Source organism: Bradysia coprophila, chromosome II (assembly GCF_014529535.1).
Source record: "Bradysia coprophila strain Holo2 chromosome II, BU_Bcop_v1, whole genome shotgun sequence".
Taxonomy (NCBI): Eukaryota; Metazoa; Arthropoda; class Insecta; order Diptera; family Sciaridae; genus Bradysia; species Bradysia coprophila.
The window spans coordinates 628,590-644,744 of record NC_050735.1 but is presented as its reverse complement, the minus strand read 5'-3'; the positions used below and the strand labels follow the sequence as shown (position 1 = coordinate 644,744).

At 35.0% G+C, this 16,155-nt stretch overlaps 1 protein-coding gene across 2 annotated transcripts in view; it reads left to right on the top strand.

Annotated features, from left to right (window-relative positions):
- Window positions 1–16,155, top strand: part of LOC119069777 (acetylcholine receptor subunit alpha-like 1) — a 125,150-nt gene that overhangs the window by 106,576 nt on the left and 2,419 nt on the right. For both annotated transcript variants that reach the window (XM_037174034.1, XM_037173956.1), the window contains exons 7-11: window positions 7,966–8,106; window positions 8,170–8,209; window positions 10,691–11,151; window positions 11,227–11,438; window positions 11,674–11,933. In XM_037174034.1, coding sequence (XP_037029929.1) covers window positions 7,966–8,106; window positions 8,170–8,209; window positions 10,691–11,151; window positions 11,227–11,438; window positions 11,674–11,933 — 1,114 coding nt within the window. The remainder of the gene's footprint in view (window positions 1–7,965; window positions 8,107–8,169; window positions 8,210–10,690; window positions 11,152–11,226; window positions 11,439–11,673; window positions 11,934–16,155) is intronic.

Sequence of the window (16,155 nt, the reverse complement as noted above, 5' to 3'; positions counted from 1 at the left end):
AGACTGTTATGATCAGAGCGAGAAAACCGAAGACTAGTTATTATAACTTGCCTTGGGGTACTTGTCAAAGTATTTGCTTCTCTTTCAACGTGGTACGTTGAGAGCGAAAGGACAGAAGACCAGTTTATTTTAATTCGCCTTGGGGTACTTGTCAAAATATCTTCTTCTCTTTCATCATATAACAATCTAAAGTACGAGGATAGTTAAGTGATAAAATCGCAATTCAATATTCTTCCAGCTTCTAACAAAACTCATGATTGGTCTTTTTCAAAACATGTTTTCTTACAAACTTTGCTGACTTTCGATGAACGTTTTGCTTTTTCTTTCTACTGTGAACGTTAGATTAAAATGTATAACCAATGTGTTCCGTACTGATTACATCCTTCTAGCTATTCATTGTTGATAAAGTAAATGGAACCATGTTTTCCACTCTCTTTATATCTCTATGCCTCATACATATTTGTGACAAATTTAGCTTCTGCATACGGATGTACTCTCCAACTAAGAGTTAGGGTTTGGTGATATTGCGTTTTTTCATTAGCCCATGAACCACTATAAAAAGTGACCGATAAATCAACATTTTTTTACGACTTGTTTAGAGCTGTGAAATCGTGGCTGTCAATAAAATAGAAACGAAAAGAAAATCGGAGGGCTATGGTGCTTTTGATGTTGAATTTATGTTATGTTCATGATACGAATATGTGTTTATATCTTTAAGGTTCTGTTATTTCTTCTTTCTTTTTTTTTCCTCCGATTTTATATGAAATGTCTCTCGGTGTTTTCTTCGCATTTTTTTTTTTTTCGTTTTACTTTATGCCATGATCCACAGGAAAAGTAAATTGTATTTCGTCGAGGATAAAAGATATAATGTACGTATACGTACAACCGAAATCAAGTCCAATAATGTTCTAAAAATTGTGTTTTGTGTTTTTTCTCCCTTTCTTTCTTTCCTAGCTACGCAATTACTGTGTGTAACACATATAAGTATTTTATATACAATGCCAAAGGGAAATATAATAAGCACATTTTGTGGTCTACACAATAAAAATGAAATTTATTTCTCAGTGTAAAATGGCCCATTATTTTCTCGGCGATTTTTCGCTCTATAATCCATAACTAGCTCAATAAAGTTGATTGATTTTGTTGGTTGTAAAATAATTTTTAAAAAATTGGACTTTTGTATGACCGTCAAATGCACAAACGTTACTTTCTATACTTACGAGGTCAGTTTTTACTGTGTCGATTCGTTGTTGTGGCTTTAATAATTAATTATTTCTTTTCGTTTAATCTTGCCTTTAAAACGAGAACTCTTAATTTTGTAAACTTGTCATAGCATCAGTACATTACTTGCCAATGGGACAAATGATGCACTTATTGTGTGAAATTTACCAATCGAGGCGTAGCCGATAAACGGCCAGTAAAAACACAAATAGTGTCATTTTTATCATTTGTCCCGTATGTTACTCAAAAACGTGAGTTAAAGTACTGCAGCTGTGAAGTTAACCTTTATGAGTAAAACATTTGTTGCTCACTCGTCGATTGAACAACGATTAAACTACACGACAACTGTCATTATAATTAAGCTTTCTATACCAGCAATGCACTTCAAGCGACACACTGTCAAGTTTCAATACCGTATTCGCAGTACCACTCGTGGTTGAAGTGCGTTCTACCAGTCAGTTCTACCAGTACTTGACAGTCGTTCATGTTTTTTAAACATTCGAGCTTTAATGGACGTTTTTTATGAACAACTCTTTCCGAGTTATACAAAATAATCTTACAAAATAATGATCTTTGTTGAAAACCACACATTTAATAGTTCAAGCATTTATTACAACGCCACCAGTAATTAATATAGTGTATTACCGTCCTGCTTGGACATTTGTGGTTGTGATGTGGACATCCGCAGACATGAATAAATTCTTTGCTGCAAACGAGTCAGGTTAAAGATGAAAAAATCCTGTTTCTATTGAGAATCTCCAAAACTTTGGAATTTTCAATTTTTCATCCCTAGTCTTATGTAAATGACCAGCAGATGGAACAACATAGAAGCCACCTTAACGGTCATAACAGATTTTCTCCCTCCTCTTTCTCTTTCCATAATATGCTTGCATTAAGAGCATTGGACCCTTTGCAAATTTGTAGCCTAACATTTAGGCGGAAAAATATTCGTTTTTTGATGATTTCTCTGAAACAAATTTTTGTTTGAACAAGTAAAGCCATTGGTTTGTGGGTGATAACTTATCCCACTTGGAGAACACAATCTGCAAAGGTTTCACCAAGTGGGATAAGTTATCACTCACAAACCAATTTTTCCTTTAATAGTAAGACATATTTGCGTGCTTTAATGGCTTTACTTGTTCAAACAAAAAAATTTTTCAGAGAAATCATCAAAAAACGAATATTTTTCCGCCTAAATGTTAGGCTACAAATTTGCAAAGGGTCCAATGCTCTTAATCACGAAACGCACTAGACTCCGTTCACTCACCGACTACGCTATAACAATGGAAAGAGAGAACAGTTTTCATTGTTATCATGAAAACGCGGCTACCAAAACGGAGTGACTGCCAATGGGCCTTTAGATGTTCGTCGATAAATTTCATAAAAGCTTTTCGATGTGACATTCTCCACAACCTAAATTTTGAATAAATTTTAGTCAGACGAAATTTCATCCAGCAGCACAGTGAACATGCCATGAACCAAATTTTATTTTTACATAAAATGTAATTATGTCAGCGATTTGCGGCTGTAGGATTAGCTTTACATTTATATAGATGAAAGTCGAATTTTGAAATAATGTTCTACATTCAACCATATTGATCGCTTTACCAACAAGTTTCGCATGAATGTTGGATAATATTATACTTAGATAACATAACCAGCTTTAACAGACATTGTGGACATAGGTATAGATGGACTCTGTACGGTCGATTGTGCTCAAACCTTTCAGAGAAAATAAATTTTACCCATGATTGTGATGTGCAGAGTATCCATGGTAATAGAAAAATGATGTAAGATAAGTAATCAAAATGTTTGACTCAACTCCCGTAAGATCATTACTATGGACACAGGAAGAACAATCAAGCGAAGTTCTTTCCATTAAAAATGCATAAGCTACAGACAACCAAATACGAAGTAGTATTCGTAGAAAATTAAAAATAAATTTTCAATTCCCTGCATTCGTATACGTTGCACTAGAACTCATTTAAAGATAAATAGATTTTGTTTAACATTTAAAAAAAAAATCCGGCATCGTAGAAGAAGTTTGCCAACTTTATTACAAAGTTCGCTGAACCATAGTTTAAAGGGAAAAGATAGGTGCGCTTTTAAGTTGATCCCTCTGCAAAATAGTTTTTTTTTCTTTGATGTTGTCTTGTTGTGAAAAAGAAGCTGCTATACAAAGGTATTAGCACGTCAGAGGAATGAGAATTTCTTTGGCCGAAGTAGTGCTGTAGCAGTAGCAATGAGATATGCTTTGTGTATTAAAAGAAACCCTTTCCGTGGATTGGGAGAGAGTAATTGTGGTGTGTTTGACGATACCACTGTATTTATGGTATAATAGTTTCAGATGGCTTTCATGAGTTTCGTAACGAGTTTCAATATCAATACAGCAGCGCCTTTTTCATCAACACGTTTCCCAATACGTTCAGGACTTAATAAAAAGTTTTCAAAAGATTGTTGTAGAGGTGTTCACCGCCGATTTTACGCCGGCGCGCCGCCGATTTTTTGCTAAATTTTCGGCGCGCCGCCGCCGAAAAATAATAGCTCACGCCGCCGCCGCCGCCGATTGTATTTTCGTCGCTCCGAAATTTTATACGTTTAGTGCTTTCAGAAATTTTAATGGGCGACAATATAAACTTAAATTGAAAAATCTATACAAAAGTGTGTGCCTGAGTACATGTACAAGGTTTTAGCAAATGTTTATCGCTCTTAATTTATAAGTCAGGTTTCTATATGCTGCTATGTTTCTATATGCGTAGAAAGGAGTTTTTTGTTAAAAATTTTTTGTTGAAACTTTGGGTTTTTCTTCTTACTTGCACTGTACGACGGTGATTTTGTTTCTGATGCTACGATAGGGTTATCTTCGAAGTAGCTTTCTATAACGTATCTTATTTCTATCAGTAGATGGCAAGTGTTTTATGCATATTTTTAAATACTTCTTCTTCTTCTTTTTCAGCCTGTTTCTATCCACTGCTGGATGTAGGCCTCTCCAACTTCTTTCCATTTCGTACGATCCATTGCCATTTGCTGCCAGTTTGTACCTGCAATATTCTTAATTCCGTTTGTCCATCTCTCTGGTGGTCTACCTATAGCTCGTCTTTTATATGGTCGCCATATAAATACTAGTCCAAAGAAAAAGTTGGCTGCTGTCTTGGGAAGGGTATCGATGGATACTACTGAGGATGGTCAGATCACGCTGGCCCGAGACCGCCATCGATACCCGAGGTCGAAACAGCATTTGTCTTTTCTGTATCCTCACTTAACGTGAACTCTTGGGTACGTTACTCTATTTTCTGTGCATATAAGAGGAAGAAGAAGGAGAACAAAATTCAGTGAATCAGTCAAAACTACTGTAATTGTAAAGTGGCAAACTTAAGACCTTATGTGGAATTTGGGTGGAAAATGGCGCAAATCACGTGTTTTAGGAATTTATAAAGTGGAAAATCTTTCCGGTTTCAAGTTTTTTCGTCAAAAAGACGAGACACGGGTATCTTTATTTTCAATTTTTAGCTGCTTTATTTAAAAAATTTGGGAAAAAAAATCATTTTGGCGTAGTCTATGCACTTATTACTTATAAATTTAAGTTTATCTAAGTCTCTTATTTGCGAAAACCTTCTACTACGATCTCACTCCTTCATCGAAGATGGACTAAAGGCAACGGGAACGGTTATTGCATAAATCGAAAGATAATAGTAGTGAGTTTGCGTAAATGACATAAATTATAAGTTGGAAATAAGAAGCCTGCAGAACATCTGGTATGAAGATGTGACTTAAAATTTCCAAATTATAATTTGACTTATAGCTTACATGTCATTTACGCAAACTCATTAATCATTCTTGGATTCATTAAATTAGATGTTTTCAAAATAATAGGTGATTGTACATTGTACACAATATAAAAGGTGAGATACGCCTCAGTTGATTCCCCTTGTATAAGTGGTTGATACTTCAGATTGCAAGATAGTAAGATTTCAGTGTTCGGAAAAATGATTGCGCACGCTTTTTCAAATGTTTTTGCATTATTTTCGAAAGATTAGATTTTTTGTAAATTTATCGGCGCGCCGATCGGCGCACCGCCGCCGACTATAAATTTCTTCCGGCGCGCCGCCGCCGATCCCTTACCAGTCGGCGCACCGCCGCCGACTATTTTAAGATCGGCGCACACCTCTAGATTGTTGTCGCTGTGTTGAGTTTTTCATTACATTTTCACAAATAATGTTTCCCCATTTTCATGTCTGCAGATGTAGCTTGAGAAGACCTGAAAATATGTCTGTGTGTGCATGTATTGAACGACACAGATAGATTTCAGTCATCAGAATAATATTGCGGTTCTTTCGCCAAATGCAACACCGCACATATTTACAGTGCCGTACTTAACAATCTCCGCAGTCTCCGCAGCACAAAATGTGCGGCTATGTTCACTTTAAAATGTCATTTGTTATTCCAAGGCCGTTCGAAATGTCAATCGTCATCCACAGAGAAGCCAACACAACCTCACTTTGAAGTTTTCGCGAACAAATTTGTTTAAGTTGCGGTTATGTTTGCTTCTGTGGATGACGGTCGGTTGTTTTCGGCCTGTCAAAATTCGTTTTTACCGTACGATGGAAGAAACCTATGAAACAATATATTTTTAAAGAAACCCCAACCTATTAAGCGGTTCGGAGTCTTCAGTTTTCATTGAAACCAAATACTGTGACGCCATCTCATTTGATTCGCATAAAACGCTTATGATTATTCTTAATATCATTATGGTTATCCTCAATGACAATTGAAATTCGAACATCTGAGTGGGCCACCATCACTGCTCTCCAATGACAGGCAAAAGGACAAAATTTAAACAAAAGGCCTCCACGACGCAGTAGCCCAAAATTCTCTTATAAATTCTGTTTTTTATGCCATTGCGTGACGTACATTCCATACAAAATAAGAGGCAAAATGTAAGTGAATAAAATCTGTTCTTTTGCCTGTTCTTGAAGTGCGATGCGACCATAGAAATGTTGTGAAAACAAAATGTCCGTCGTGGTAGTAAAGTTGTGTTTGTAATTAATTTCATCAAAAGAAAAACTAATTTCGTAGAAGGTAGCCCACATTATCGTTATAAATAACGATTGGATTGAGCGTTAACTGTTGCTGCATTAACAGAATGTGTACCTATACATCGAAATTTTGTTTTGAATCGCAGAGGTAAATTAAATGCGAAAAATCATTGCCGAAATCAATTATTTTACTAAATGTGAAGCCACGTTTTTGATAAATAAGGTTCAAATTAATTATTTATTTGTGACGTAAGTTTATGTTTTCATGCCTTGGTCTGGCAGATTTATGTATACCTGATACATGACCCATTTTTCTTCATTTCTGGTAGTGTGTCCAAACGATCAGAGCTTCTTAACAATGATCCAACAATGGGGTCTGCTACTCTGATATTTGAGATTTTTCGAGTTTTAAAAGTCTTCTATGTTATTTTAGCACAAAATTTGAATATGCCTAAGCGAATTTTGCATCAAAATTTCACGTAATGTGAATCTAATTGACTGATCATTGAAATAGATATTTGAAACTCTGATAAATCTAAACACAGTTCGTGAAAAATGGTTGAACATTGACTGAAAAATCGATACTCGACACTCCGCAAAATGATTGAAAAATAACGGCGTGAAGTTTTATTCATCTGCTATCAATAAAGATGACAAAAATAATGACAAGCTCTGGGTAATGTGGTCGATTATATAGTAAAGAATATGTTTAAAAAAATGGAAGTACAAGATTTGAAATCATTTGAAAAATACTTTGATCGATTGAAGTAATAGATCCGATACTGGCCGTCCGTGACAGGTCAAAGTTGCTCTTTTATATCATTTGTTGATTACTTATTGATTGAAATTATTTTCTTTTCGTTCAGGGATGCGAAATATTGAACTTGAACTAATAAATTGTCAATTCATCACATAAAGCAGACACTTTAATTCGCACATGCAAAACTTTGTCCAGCAGTTTTTCAATCATTTTGCTGAGTGTCGGTTTTTCAATCATTTTTCACAGACTATGTACTCGCATCAAAATTGTGTTTTCATAAAGTGAATAATCTGTAATACTCAAAATACTTACACCATACCTACAATACCTGTAGTACCGTTTATGGTATTTTGACACATCAAATATTCTATTAGTATGCTAGAGGCGCTTTGATATTTTCCAGTTTTTCCATTCACTATCGAAGAGCACTCCATTATTCTATTTATATTTCTTATTACATTTTAACTAAACTCAACCCAAGCATTGATCTAAAATTTAATTTTGCTTGATTACAAATTGCGACTTTGTAAATAAATTCCCGATATATTGTGCAAATGCCATTGACTTTAGAACAATTTAATTAAATGAAGTTCATTTTATGAACAGAGCAAATATCTGCTAATTTATTCAAATTGATGCATCTCATTACGTTCCACTATAAGATCCATTGTCTAGACAGAACATACCTAATGTCATTATCTCAGCTATTTTGCGCTATATTCAATTACCGTTTATATTGAACAATAAAAAGCAACAAGATAAGTTTCTCACCGGTCGAAATATGCTGTCTACCTTCTGGCACTTGAAATAATAAAAAATTTATCAATCAATTTATGGGAAAATATGAAAATGAATTTCAGTTCCGTCCAATCGTTTTCAATATTTTTCATTTAATAATTTTCATTTTCATTGTTCGGTTTTTTTCCTACATTATTTTCATGTGTGCAGCGCTGATGGAAATTATGAAGTGACAATAATGACAAAGGCCATTTTACACCACTCTGGAAAAGTGATATGGAAGCCACCTGCTATATACAAATCGTTTTGCGAAATTGATGTCGAATACTTTCCGTTTGATGAACAAACTTGGTAATTATATTCCTTTAATCAATCAAATTAGCCCAACATTGATACTCATTTCCTGCCGTTTAGTTTCATGAAATTCGGAAGCTGGACGTATGACGGCTATATGGTAAGTGTTATTCAAACGGCTCATTACGGTTATATAGACTTGAACATACACACAGAGCCGGGAAACCTAATTATCGACGAAGAGGAGTGAATATATTTTTGACGTTAAATTTATGGGAAACTTTTTAACAATTATTGATTCAGCTGTCTATGCAACGCAACATGCACTCTTTTTTTTAAATGAGTTAAAATAAATTGAATTTGTTCAATGAAGTATGTCCCAAACAACCTGTCGACGACTGATTGAAGAGCACTGACAAAATAACTTTTTTTTGCATCATGCTGAAATGAAATTAGAGCTACGGTATGCAAACAGGAAAATGTGAGTGAAATGCACTTAGTCAAATGAGTGCGCGTTCAAGCATATCACTGTACCAGGTGTAATTCGAACAGTGGATTTTATGCCCTGAAGCTGGCTCACAATTTAAAAATTGCCATTGCTTTAGGTCTGGAACAGGCGACGATTTTCAGTTGCTGAGGTGGACAATTATTCAGTTTTTTTCATTGTATTCACATTTTCCACAATAGAAAACGCAGCATAATTGTCCACTTGAACAATTCACCATCACCCGTCCGTTCCCTGTCCTAGGCCAAAAACACACGACCAATTCGGCGGTGATGGGATTGGCAATTATACTGCTTTTTCCATTGTTTGGGTGATAACCGTGATTCGACTTTTTTTTGTTGAATTAATGAAATTCACGCCGTCAATTCCAAAATATACCGCATAGCAGGTCATTTTAACGCTTACTGGCCATTTAGAGAGCGTATAGTGGTAAAATTGACAGAATTCTTTTGTTCTAATGTTAATTTTGACGGTCCGTTTGTAGATTTACTCGTTTATTGTTCTCAAATCAACTGAGAGCTTTAAAATTCTAAAACATTGAAAAAACAGAAAGAAATTACAATAATTTCCCTAGATGTAACGTGTATGCCAAAAACAAACTTACGAATAGTATTTCGCGTACACCTGTCGTAAACTACCTTTATCTACCTAGGTGAAATAATAGCAGTGAAAAAGTGCTATTATTCCGCCGTCCACTTGGGGTTATAACATCCGCCTTCGGCTCATGCAACAACTCCCCAAGTGTCTAAATAAACATGTGGACAGAGGTGAATAATCTACTATTATCGTCGTGCAATCTCTTCGTGTAAATGATCCTATGACCACAACGGGCTTATACAAATAAATTGACCACGCTTAAAATAGGTTACTTACACAACACGAACGAATTGAGAATTAATTGTAATTTTTTAGGATGAGACGGAGTCAAACAAATTTTATTCTATATGATTCGATTTGCACGTCTGCTCCGTACGACTTTCGATTAAATTCTGTCTTTCCGGTAATGTCTTTGATACAAACAAAATGATTTTTGTTATAAATTTACATGTGGCAACGATCAATGAATCGTCCACAATTCTTCGTTAAATATTTTTTCGCAATTCCGGTCCATAATCATCACCTTTCCATGCATCCATTTAATGTCGTTTTGATGGTATTTATTTCACTGTATTCCTGGACACAGTGCGATATTAACTTTTTTTCGCACGTAGTGCGATATCAACTTTTTTTCGCACGCTAAAGAACCTATTACCTTCAACGAAGGCCAAATTTTTATTTAAAAAAATCTGGCATTGACCAGAAATCGAACCCCCGACACCAAAAGGTTTTTGAACACAAAGCAGCGACTATAGCCATTCGGCTGTAGAGTCACACAATTATACCGAACGTATTGTTAAAGCGTATATACTAAGCATTGACTACTCGATTTCATTTAACGCGTCTCTTTACATCACATAGCAATGTGTATCATAATGCAGCCTTCTTGATCGTTCAAATGAATTTCTGTATACACAAGAATTTTGGAACAAAATGTAGGACATGTTTTGCATTGGAAAGGTGATTATGGCCCGAAATTGCGAAAAACGTTGTATCTACCACGGTAGGTATGCCGGTATTATTTCGCACACGACGTCTAGTGCGAAAAAATACCTTCAGACCTACCTTGGTAGATAAATAACTAATTTCTCTCGATTGGCGCGCGTTCGTAACACATACGTCGCGTCGCTCTCTAAATGGCCAGTTAGTTTGTTTTTGACTTTAATATGACGTCAGCGTTATTTTGCCCAACTGTCAGTTATAAATATTTAAATTAGCGGACCTATGGCGCGAATTCCGAAAATCGATCATCGGGAACTTTGGTCACATACCACAAAGTCAAGTGAATCTGATCTACCGCTATTCGAAAATTTGATTTTCGTTTTTGATTTTTCACCACTTGAAGTTGTGCCAGACCATAGTCGAAAAATTGGTTTTTCGGGGTCTGTGGACCACAAGAATTTTTTGTCTCTTTCGCGTTTCACAGAATAGCACAATTTAAAATTGCAATAAAAATGGGAAAATTTGGCTTTGTTTGGCGATAATTTTCAAACATTGATCATGAGTTTAACGTTGAAATTTGTTTTGTCCCAAAAATAGGTTGATTTAAGGCATCTACAGCAGACACCCGATTCCGATAACATAGATGTTGGCATCGATCTTCAAGACTACTATATATCCGTCGAATGGGACATATTAAAAGTGCCAGCCGTTAGAAATGAGAAATTTTACAGCTGCTGCGAAGAACCATATCCGGATATAATATTCAATATAACGTTACGCAGGAAAACGCTGTTTTACACTGTTAATCTGATAATTCCTTGTGTTGGCATATCGTTTCTGTCAGTACTGGTATTTTATCTACCCAGCGATTCCGGCGAAAAGATATCACTTTGCATCAGTATTTTACTGTCGTTAACTGTGTTTTTTCTACTTTTGGTGGAAATTATTCCGCCAACATCGTTAACCGTACCACTATTAGGAAAATATTTACTGTTCACCATGATGCTGGTCACTTTGTCCGTTGTGGTTACTATTGCTGTGTTGAATGTCAATTTTAGGTAATAAAAAAACGAAAAACTTTTTTTTTGTATCAAAAACCATTTATTCATTCGTTGCTCTTGTGCCACACACAGATCGCCAGTCACACATAAAATGGCGCCTTGGGTCAGTAAGGTTTTCATAAAAATACTGCCAAAAATATTATGCATCGAACGACCGAAGAAAGAAGAGCATCCCGATGACGAAGCGACCGAAGTGTTAACCGATGTTTTTCACGTTCCATCCGATATCGATAAATTCACCGATTATGGTAGTAAACGCTTTAGCCAGGACTATGGTATACCAGGTAAGGATTTTCGCGCAAAACTACCAAATACGAGCCTCTGTTGTAATACAAGCTCTCTATTGTCTGTCCTTCTGTTCGAAGGATTGTATTACAGCAATGGTTGTATTTAGCAGGGTTAACCTAATTCTCAAACATTGTCCACAAACATAACAAATTATCTTGGAACCACCTGAAACTACTTCCGACAACCGAAACAATTTACTAACCATTGTCATTATCTCCTTCCATAATACAGTTTTACCTCCGTCACGTTTCGATGTGGCTGCATCTGGTGGCGTTGGACCGTGTTTCGGTGAACCACCACTGCCAGCTTTGCCTTTACAGGGCGGCGACGATGAACTGTTCAGTCCATCGGGTAACGGGGACATCAGTCCCATTTGTTGTGCGGACATAAGTCCAACGTTCGACAAACCGTACATGAAAGAAATGGAAAAGACCATTGAAGGATCGCGATTTTGCGCTCAACATGTCAAAAATAAGGACAAATTTGAGAGTGTAAGTAGAATGCTTAAAATTTGTGTGTTTTTAACGGGTAGTACTTTTGGGAAAACATTTTTCTTATTTTTCCGATATTTTCTCAATTTCTCACATTTTGCGAAGTTTTTTTTTGTGAGGAAAATTAAGAAAACTATTGGAAAATCTGGGAAAATGTGGGAAATTTATGTGCTTTTAACGGAAACTATGGGAAATCATTTTCCAATATTTTCCTAAATTTTCTCTCATTTTCCCGATTTTTTTATATAAAGTGGACGGACGACTGTCATGTCAATTTTGTGCACTATTTCGATTCAGATGTTTTATAATTCGTAGATAGTACATAGTGGTTTGCTTATTATCGTTAACACTACTACTAAAGGGAGTCTCATGTGAGTCGAATGTATCACTAACATCTTGCGATCATTTGTTTCGATTCGGCAAATCGTTAGATGATTTAGAAACCGAAATCGTGTTAGACATAGAGTAAAGTCTTATTAAAATAATTTTGATGCTAAGAGTTTGGGGTATTGCATAGGAAAATCTACGAGATCTAAGAGGTAAATACTAACATTTGAAAATTTTCGGTCGTAGTGCCTAGAGTTGTGCCATGAAACAAATGCGAAAACTTCCGACCATCAAGAGTTGTTTACGTACTGTTAACAGATAATAGAATCATCGGAATTCGAAGGAAAAGTAAGAACCAATGAGAAGTTTGATGACATGGATGACATAGAAAGCAGATTAAAAACAAAATTTTTAATGTTGAACTTGTTTTCATAGAAAATTATTATTTTTTTAAATTTCAATTTACAAATTTTGCGCCGTATCGACGTTACCTTCTACGCTTTTATACGAGCTTTTATATCCATGGCATACAATGTCAACCAACGCATACATTTGCATAAAAAAACAACGAAATACACTCTCTTTCGTTGTGTTGTTAACGATTATAAACAAAACACTGTAGACATTTTTATAAAATTATTTGACTTTGTTTTTTTACGGACCAGCTGGTCAAACAGCTGAATCGAGATAGTGCACAAAATTAAAAATTTGAAAATCTAGGAAAATGTGTGAAATTTTTGGGATAACATTTTCCTAAGTTTTCCTAGCATTTTTACACATTTTCTTACATATCCAGTATTTTACAGATCTTCCTTCTTTTTCCCAAATTTCTAGAAAAAGAAAATTTTTTGTGAAAATTAAGGAAAGTGTGGCAAAACCTAGGAAAATGATTAAAAATAGCAAGAAAATGTTTTCCCAAAAATAGTCCCTGGTTTTTACAGTCAGAGAAAATGAAATTTCATACTGTTTTTCTAATACCACGCACGTGCATGTAGCCGCTTCAACCTTATTAACAGTTTTAATTGTATGTGTGTATCAGCTGAAGAACAGCTGAAGCAATTTCATGCTGAAATTTCACTGTCTCTGACTGTAACAAAATGAAAATCAATCCGTTGACTATATTTTCAAGGAAACTAGGCAATGACACGTGTCTCAATTTCGTGAAAATTTAATTTCCCTTTCCGCATTCATATTTTAATTCAATTTCCCTTTTCATCGTTTAATGATTAATAACTTAATTTTTTATCGAATTTTTAACAAAACACCAAAAGTGAAAGCAAATCCTGAAAATCTCTAGAGCCAATCTACAATTTCCCATTTCATGCACATAAAAAAAAGTAGAAAAGCAAAAGGAAAAAAATCGCAACTCATTAGCCGATATCGTAGTAGATGTAGTGTAGAATCAAAAAAAAAAGAAAAGTTGGATGAAAAAGAGTGTGTTTCACCCGAGAGTAAACTTCCACAATTACACATCCCAGTAAATTTTCGTACATTACACCGTCATGATTCAACCGAAGCGAGCGGAAATTGTTGATATTCTAATGATAAATTTTCCACTCCTTAGCTCTCATAGCTTTTTCACCTTATCCCAGTGTAACACTCGAAACCATAAACATTACACCCCCGAATACGAAAATGCTATGCAAACGCCAAACGGAACCATTATAATAAAATGTGTAAAATCACCCCGAACATTTACATCAACCGTTTTGCATATCAACAAGTTTTTTTTTTGTTGTGAATATAAACTCCAGTTTCAGCTCTGTATATATAACGGTAACACCGCACATCCATCCGATACGTATACCAAATACACACACACCGTTCGCACCGCTTTCTGTCATATATTATATTTTATCCACGATAGTCCCAATGATATAATGCCACCAAATAGATATTAAATCACGTCAATTTATTATATTAGACAAGTATAAATTATATAATGTTGAATATGGGCTGGAATATGTAACGGTTAATATCGAAACTATTTGCAATGTTCCCTGGCATGTTACGTTACGATATGAAAATTTATATTGTATTTTGGGAGTCGGGAGAACTCTCGTATAATACCAACAAATATTTTGCGATACTTTTTTTTATTTTCCTTTCGTTTTTTTTTGTCCGGGCTTCGACCGAAATAATGTAGAATGGTTTCAGTTCTGGTCTGGTCCCGTCGAGGTTATACATTTTATATAAGGGACATGCGGAAAAACCGAATAAATGTGCAGAGATTTATTAAATATATTACAATCTAAATGGGAAAATATACAAAAACGTATAAAAATTCGATTATACACAGATGAATATAAAATGTACATTGTACACTGTGAATACATGCATGGACGGAATTATGTAAAAACCGAGTCGTTAAGTTCAGTGCCTTTGTCAGTTTATAAAGAACTCGGTCAGTTGCTGTTACGCTTTCATGTGCAGATCTCATTTATATACACAAATATGCCAGGGTTGGCCAATTCGTCGGTTTTGTTTTCTGCCGTTATTTACATAGAAGACTTAGTGAAAAGTTTTAGACGTGTAGACGAGTAAAAGCTTCCATATACCAGACATGAACAGAGGTTCACTTTTCCGACTTATTTTTGAAAGTAGTCTAAGTTCGGACACATCAGAACGCTTTTTTGAAAAATTGATCTCAGCTGCTTATAATAAGAAAAACTCTAACAAATGTGAGCTTCTTTGACAAATTCGACGACATATCAGCACCAAAAAAAGAGATCTCGAAGGCCTCTGTGCAGTTACACCGGCTAGCTCTCCATGAACGTCACAGCTTCTTAAAACAATAGAAAATATCTTGAGTGTTTATAGTAAATTACTTACTGAACAAGCCATCTGTTGGAAGCTTCATGTAAACAGCGTCCTTTGTATAAAATAAACCTCGATTTGTGTAATCATTATTGAACAGAATTCATATTAAGACATGTGTTGGACTGCAAAATATTAAAGTTTGGACCTTTCATCACCAAATTGCAGAAAAAAATGTTTAAAATAATTTATGAAGCGAATGATAATACCGTTTTAAAACAGCTCTACACTGAGCACAAAAGATGTAGAATTTCACATTATTTACACATATAGATGCTTTGGGACACTTATTTTATTATTGAAATTGATATTCCAAGTGGAATTTGATTCAAAACACTTCTAATTAAATAAAAATAGTAAAGAAAACCAGAAATGATTGAAGAACCGTCATTTTTTTCATTTCTGGAGCTTTCATTATGAATTGTAAAAACCAGTTGATGGTATAAAAAAAGCGCGACAACGTTTTATACAATTCAAAATGAAAGCTACAGAAATGAAAAAAATTGCGGTTTTTCAATCATTTCGGGTTTTCTTTACTATTTTTAAATTAAAAGTGTTTCGAATCAAATTCCACTTGGGAATATTTGGAATATCAATTTCAATAATAAAATAATGGTCCCAAAGCATCTCGATATGTGTAAATAATGTGAAATTATACATCTTTTGTGCTCAGTGTAGAGCTTTTTTGAAACGTTATTATCATTCGTTTCATAAATTATTTGATGGCTCTCAATAAGTAGCATGCCATCTTAAACAAACTGGCAATTAAACGCACAATAAAAACTAGATTTGCATTCTTTCCGTTAAGAAATTTTATCCGTTTAAATGTCAGTTAAACAAAAGCCGATGAATCAAAATGAACTGTGAACTGTCAAAATCTACACAACGGTGTTAGAGATGGAAGAGATCTGACAACAGCAGGGACGAAAATGTGGCTCATGTCCATTTGAGTCACAAAATTGGATTATATCAAGAGTTAATCTTATTCGAGGCAAGTTGCACATTAAAGAAACAATTGTCGACAAATTCAAGAATGAGAGAAAGGAAAGGCGAGAAGAATCCTTTCGATAGACATCCC